Below are 7,293 nucleotides of genomic sequence, written 5' to 3'. Positions count from 1 at the left end.
TCAAAACCAAAGACAGGTTACTGAGGGCAACAGTTTCATGGAGAATAACACTGTTTTCCTATTCCAACATGCACTTCTCCTCCTTCACATCTGATAATTTTTAAAACAGATATCTATTTTCTTCAATCTCCTTCGAATTTTCTTCCTTCAATTCTACGTTGGCTCTCTGAAAGTCTACCAGCTTCTTACATAAACTCTCCACATCACACTTTACTCCCTCCAGGTGGTCTCTCTTGCTCACTTCTAGCCCCAACTGCCGGTTCATCTCTAAAAGCTCATGTTTCTCGTTTTGCAGCACCAAAAGCTGTTGTGCTGTGATCTCGTTTTGCAGAATTTATTTGCATGGCCTCATGATAATTTGTATAATGATTCTTGGAATGTTTTGTTTTGTTTTCTGGTTATTACTTTTTAGAATATTCTTTGTTTGCTTTTGTTTGTTTTGTTTTCTGTTTTTTTTATTTTCTTCTCACTTGCTGTGGGCTGTCCATATAAACTGCATGTGTCTTTCGGTTGCACTGCCCTCAATGCTTTTCTATTACATTTATTTTCCTATTAATGGAAACTATGTTGACATCTTGCAATTCTTGGAGGTTAACCTAAATACCCTTGCTTCAAGCCTTATCCAAGCTTTAGGTTATTAATTTAGGTTTGAATGTTTTACTTATAGACTTTATTTTATATTAAGAAAAATGACATCAGAAGAAGGGGAAAACTTTTCCATGCCAAGTGCGGGTTCAACTCCAATTACAGGCAGTACTTCAACTACTGATGGAACCTTGATATCTAAAAGAAGAAAGTTGACTTCGGTTGTTTGGAATGATTTTGATAAAATCATAGAAGATGGACAAGATTATGCTATTTGTAAGCATTGTAAGGGAAAGCTTAAGGCCGATAGCAAGAATGGGACAAAACACTTACATGTACACATAGATAGGTGCATGAAACGAAGAAATGTTGATATTAGGCAACAATTCTTGGCAATAGAGAGAAAAGGTCATGGAAAAGTTCAAATTGGTGGTTTTACCTTTGATCAAGAAATCTCAAGAGAGAAGCTTGCACGTGCAATTATATTGCATGAGTACCCACTTTCAATCGTTGACCATCTGGGGTTTAGAGAATTTGCTACTAGTCTCCAACCCTTGTTTAAGATGGTTTCCCGCAATACGATTAAGGGTGATATAATGAAGATTTATGAGGTTGAGAAAGATAAGATGATTAGCTACTTAGAGAAACTTCAAAGTAGAGTTGCTATCACAACTGATATGTGGACATCAAATCAAAAGAAAGGCTACATGGCTATCACTGTACATTACATTGATGAGTCTTGGTTACTACACCATCATATTGTAAGGTTAGTTATGTTTTTTTTTTTTTTAACTTGCAAAGTGTTTTTTTATTTGATCCTTTAATGATATTGTTTGTGTTAATGATATTTTTTATTCTTAATTTAGGTTTGTTTATGTGCCTCCTCCACACACAAAAGAAGTTCTTTCAGATGTATTAATGGATTTCTTGTTGGATTGGAATATGGATAGAAAAGTTTCTACAGTCACTGTGGATAATTGCTCAAGTAATGACGGAATGATCAATATCTTGGTGGAGAAATTATCTTTGAGCGATTCACTCTTATTGAATGGAAAAATTTTCCACATGCGATGTGCGGCACATGTGTTGAACTTAATTGTTAAGGAAGGTTTGGATGTCATTGAAGTAGAAATTGAAAAAATTCGTGAGAGTGTTGCATATTGGTCAGCAACCCCATCAAGAATGGAAAAGTTTGAAGATGCAGCTCGCCAATTGCGTATTCCATGCACTAAGAAGTTAAGTCTTGATTGTAAGACACGATGGAATTCCACATACTTGATGTTATCAATTGCTATAACATATAAAGATGTGTTCCCACGTTTGAAGCAACGTGAAAAATACTACATGGTTGTGCCATCAGAGGAAGAATGGAATATGGCAAAGGAAATATGTGGAAGATTGAAATTGTTTTACAACATAACAGAGTTGTTCTCAGGACGAAATTATCCCACTGCAAATACTTTCTTCATCAAAGTGTGTGAAATCAAAGAGGCATTGTATGATTGGTTGATATGCTCAAATGATGTTGTGAAAACGATGGCATCAAGTATGTTGCAAAAGTTTGACAAGTATTGGAGTGGGTGTCATATTGTGATGGCAATAGCAGCTATATTTGACCCAAGATACAAGATAAAGATTTTAGAGTTTTACTTTCCACTAATGTATGGGTCTGAAGCTTCAAATGAGATAGAAAAAATCCGTGGAATGTGTTATGAGTTGCTGTCTGAGTATCAATCAAAGTCTAATTTGGGGCAAAAAACTTCATCCTATGGTACTTCATCAGGTTCAACTCTTTTGGAGTTAAACTATGATGAACAAGATCCTCTTTCAAAGTTTGACTTATTTGTTCATAGTACCACTGGAGAAAGTCATACGAAGTCGGAGTTAGATTATTACTTAGAGGAGTCTATTCTGCCAAGGAATTCAAATTTTGATGTTTTAAGTTGGTGGAAGACAAATGGTATAAAGTATCCGACTTTGCAAATGATTGTTCGTGATATCTATGCTATTCCGGTATCTACAGTTGCATCTGAGTCAGCCTTTAGCACGGGTGGTAGGGTGGTATCAAAACATCGCAGTAGGCTTCATCCAGATACTTTGGAGGCCTTAATGTGTGCTCAAAGTTGGTTATGGAAGGAAAAAGAAGGTAACCAATTTACATAATTATCAATTTTATGAATTGTTTTTTATTAAAATATTTAGTAAAGTTTTCTAATTTTTTTTTTGGTGTTTTTTTTTTTACTAGGTGATTCATCAATTCATGACTCGCAGCCCCAACTCACAATGATGGATGAAAATGATGATTTACTTGTGCTTTAGATTTTTTACTTAAGATGATGTTAGAGACATTTTATCTTTCTTTTTTGCTAACAATGTCTTTGTAATGTCCTTTTTTTTTTTTTTTCAATGTTGTTAAGCTTATGGATATATTTTAATTTTGGATATTATATTTTGGCATGTCTTCTATGATGTTAATTATCATGGTTGTAACTAAGAACCACATTGTTTACAATCAAGTTCAAGACTTGCAAGGTAGAGTCCTTGTAAGGAAATGTGGGTGCAGGAACATATGCTAATTGAAGCCAACAATGCGTTGAAAAGGAAGGTACAAATTCTCAAATGAACCTGGTCTTTTCTTTTAGATTGACATCCTGTGTTATAGGAAGTGGGTCTGGTCAGCCTAGTCCAAAGGCCATTAACAGGCCTTCTAAGTCCAGCTTGGTTAAAGGGGATTTAGGAATTTGAGTTGTATTAGTAGTAACATCGATGAAGAAAAACTTCATGCTAGATTTATATTGCATACTAACTGTCAAAATTGAAGAAAATTTTGGCTTAGTTGATCAGAATATGGATCCCAATTGCAGTAGTTTTCAATAAATTTTCCCCTTGTCAGTAGTAGAAAAATTGGAATGAAATTAGTTTGGAGATTTATTTTGGATGGTGGTTTTCCAAAGCTTAATGAAATTTCTGCAGAAGTTCTTGGCAAGTGATCACTGACAATCTCTGGTGCAGGGTGTGCATGGATGACATTTTGTTATCACTGCTATGCTGCTCTTCTGTTATATTTTCATGGTAACTGCTATTCAATGATTTAGGTTTTTCCGCCTAATTATTTACTGTGTCTTAATTTACTTTTCTACAGCCAGTAGTAGATGCTTTTGATCCAAGGTTATTGGTGGCCCCTTCTATATCTCACACTATAGATTTCGCTAAAATAAAGGTATTAGATTACTTTATGAAGAAATTTTGAGCTTGTTATTCACTGCACATATCTATTTTATATGTGAATTTCCCTTCTTCGAGATTGAGCCCAGATGAAAAAATTTTGTGGTCCTGGCAACATATGGTGCTAGTTCTTATGTTTCATGTTTATCCAAAACAAAATTTACTTCCAAAATGAAGACTGTTTTTCCTGGTCTGATAAGATTTGAAATTTTACCCCTAGAGTAAAAATTGTCAAACAGCTTGTAGGACAAATGCTCATGTGATGCTTTAAGAGAACTGGGTTGAGGTAGAGATTGGTGCTGATTTAATGCTTGAAGTCACTTAAATGTGTATCTATGTGAATTTTCAAAGTATAACAATCAGGTTTTCTTCCTTGTGTGTGATGCATGTGTGAAATCAGAAGATAAGTTGTGTTATCAATTGTGAAACCAATTCAGTTGTAATTTGGTTACATACTAGAAGTATTGCTGTATAGTATTGAGGAACTGTGCAATTGAACCAGTACATGTCTAGTCATGTTATAGTTTAACAATTTTTCATGATTCTTTTTCAATTGGAATAAATGATCAAAGAAGTGTGCACTGTCTTAATCAAACAGCAACAGAGCAGGAGGGAAAATGGCTGCGTTTAAAATATCCTAGGGTCCAAATGCATTGCCTGTATATTTATATGTGCTAGTATTTTTTATCTATGTTGCATTCAAATGTGTTGCTGCTACTGAAAATCTTTATGGGTTTAAATGATTTTGTTTTGATATAGACAGAATTGTAGCCTTATCTCGACTTCATGTGAACTCCTATCCCCCATAGTTTTGAATATCTTAAGATAATATCAAGCTGAATAGAAAGATGGGAGCATAGTGGAGTGCCTTGGATCCATGGCCTTGGTGTTTTTGGAGTGAGCTGCTTGATTCATTTTTATTTTCTCTGGAAAAAGGTTGGTTGCCTTTTTATGCTTGTTGGTTGACAACATTCCACTAGTCATCACAGGTATCTCTTGATTTGTTCTGCAGGAAGAAGAGTTGTATGAAATTGAAATCCCACTGAAGTTCATATCCCTTGTGGGCTCGAGTGCATGGATTAGCTTGTTGGTTTGATGTGTTGTTTAATGGGAGGTAAGTTCTGTGGCATGCTCAGAATGTCTTTTGGATGGGAGGTAAGTTCACGGATGACTCATGATGTGAATCTTCCTTTGAAGACCTTTTTATTTGTTTCCCTCCGTGCTCTGTTTTCATGCATTTTTTTTCTTCATTGTTGAGGCCACCTCTGTTCTATCCATTATACGGGTTCTAAGAGAAGAGATACCCTTGAAAGAAGAAAGGTCATCTGAGGATGAGAGGAGGAGAAAGTGTCTAAGCGGAAAATGAGTTGAAGGGGACAAAAGAAGTATTCTTCGTCGCTACTCTATCTGTATTTTGTTGTTCAGAGCTTGCATACCAGGATCATCTAGGAAGGACGCTTCTCATCTGTGAACTTACACTGAGAAAAATGTCTGGAGATGAATCTGTTATGGTTGAGGCTGCTGGTGCCCCTCCAGGTGAGACCTTGGACCTCATGACAGCCTTGCAACTTGTCCTGAGGAAATCATTGGCTAATGGTGGACTTGTACGAGGCCTCCATGAAGGTGCTAAGGCGATTGAGAAACATGCTGCCCAGCTCTGTGTATTGGCAGAGGACTGCAACCAGCCTGACTATATTAAACTCGTCAAAGCGCTTTGTGCTGACCATAATATCAGCCTTATATCAGTGCCTAGTGCTAAAACTCTTGGTGAATAGGCTGATCTGCTTTGCGTGTTTTTTCCTTACCCATTCCATTATTTCATTACTCCTCATTCACATCCATCTCTTCATACCCCAAACTTCCTAATACCCATGCTGCCACCCATGCTCAGAATGTATTTATTTGAATTTTTATCTTTTGGATTTGTTTCTGTTTTCGCACAGGATGTTTGAACAGCTGATGTTTTTGAAGACACTGCACCATTTGCAGCCTCAGTTCTAGATGGGTACAATGTCTGTATATTTGCTTATGGGCAGACTGGAACAGGGAAGACTTTCACAATGGAGGGCACTGATGAAGCTCGTGGAGTTAACTTTAGGACTCTTGAAGAGCTGTTTCACATTATCAAGGAGCGGCAGCAGCAATTCCGATATGATATATCTGTTAGTGTCCTAGAAGTTTATAATGAGCAAATACGAGATTTGCTAGTTACAGGAACTCAGCCTGGAGTTGTCACAAGGAGGTAGGCTATAAGAGCTCCTGCACATTTTCTCTTTTCTTTCTGTTTCTTTGTACTCTAAAAAAGTTTGTGAAGAATCCTTGCGGTAGAAATCTTATATTTTCCTTGAAATTGCATTAAAAAGTTAATAATCCTGAGTATAGATTTAATACCAACAATTGAGATGTTATACCATTTTCTTGCAAAAGTTATTGCTTTTCTTGGTCTTGATACTAAATGGCCTTGATTTTCTATCTCAAGGAGGAGTCTGCTTCTGAAATGCCAAACATTACATGGTAATATGATATCATAAGGAGAATTCCATTTCTTATTTTGCGTCTCAGAGAACTTTGCCTCAAAATTTTCTCTATAATAAACTAAGGCTGCTCAAAATTTCATAAATTGGAAAGAATGACATGAAAGGGCTCTTTTTCCAGCAGTAGTAGTAAATCAATTTATTTGTGTTGTACTGTTGGTGCCATGATATTTGTTTTGATTGTCAACAACAACAATGGTTTGGGGTAGTTTAGCTACATATTCTCTGAGATAATTGTTGAGAATATTATACTATCTTGTAAGAGCAAACATATATTTCTAAACAATTGAAGCACATTGCGTCTCTGTGACCTTGTCAATTCTTTGTATTTTTTTGTTAGTCTAATTAATTAATTTTCCATTCTAGAACAATTGAAGAAATGTTGGGTTGATGCCGCATGTTTTCTTTTTTCAGGATGAAGGCACGTGAGGGTCTATTGAAGTGCAAGGAACTTGGCCTATCAAAGAATGAGATGAGGAAGCTTCTACCCATTGTAGATGCCAGCTCATTTGATTCAGGTTAGATTGTAATTCAACATTTTGTATATATATGCACAGTCATTGATATATATCAATACAAGTATGAATCCATGTGTTTTACTATCTAATTCCTATGAATACATGAATCATTGGTGGAAGCATGCAGGTGCATTTTCATGCCTTTTTTAACTGGCTTGTGTTTGAATTTTGTTTGCTTTATAGGAGCTTTTGATGGCGTTCTTGAGCTTCTGGTTCGAGCAGGTAAAAGTCTCCCCGAAGCTGTCATGATGATGATACCTGAAGCATGGCAAAATGACAAGAATATGGATCATGATCGAAAGGCCTTGTATGAATATTTCTCAGCTCTAATGGAGCCATAGGATGGGCCTGCTCTTATATCATGTAAATGGCTTTCCATAGAATTTTGAACACATTTGTATATTAGTCTTATATCATGCAAATTCATCTCC

General features: G+C 36.0%; 1 protein-coding gene across 1 annotated transcript; it reads left to right on the top strand.

The window, feature by feature from the left end:
* The first annotated feature begins 6,618 nt into the window (after positions 1–6,618).
* LOC100248573 (glutamate synthase 1 [NADH], chloroplastic) lies at positions 6,619–7,293 on the top strand. The gene is made up of 2 exons (XM_010653891.3): positions 6,619–6,862; positions 7,046–7,293. The coding sequence occupies exons 1-2, from the start codon at positions 6,742–6,744 to the stop codon at positions 7,201–7,203; spliced, it is 279 nt and encodes a 92-aa protein (XP_010652193.1). The 5' UTR covers positions 6,619–6,741; the 3' UTR covers positions 7,204–7,293.

Source organism: Vitis vinifera, chromosome 7, assembly GCF_030704535.1.
Source record: "Vitis vinifera cultivar Pinot Noir 40024 chromosome 7, ASM3070453v1".
Classification (NCBI taxonomy): domain Eukaryota; kingdom Viridiplantae; phylum Streptophyta; class Magnoliopsida; order Vitales; family Vitaceae; genus Vitis; species Vitis vinifera.
This window is presented reverse-complemented; position numbering and strand designations above follow the sequence as displayed.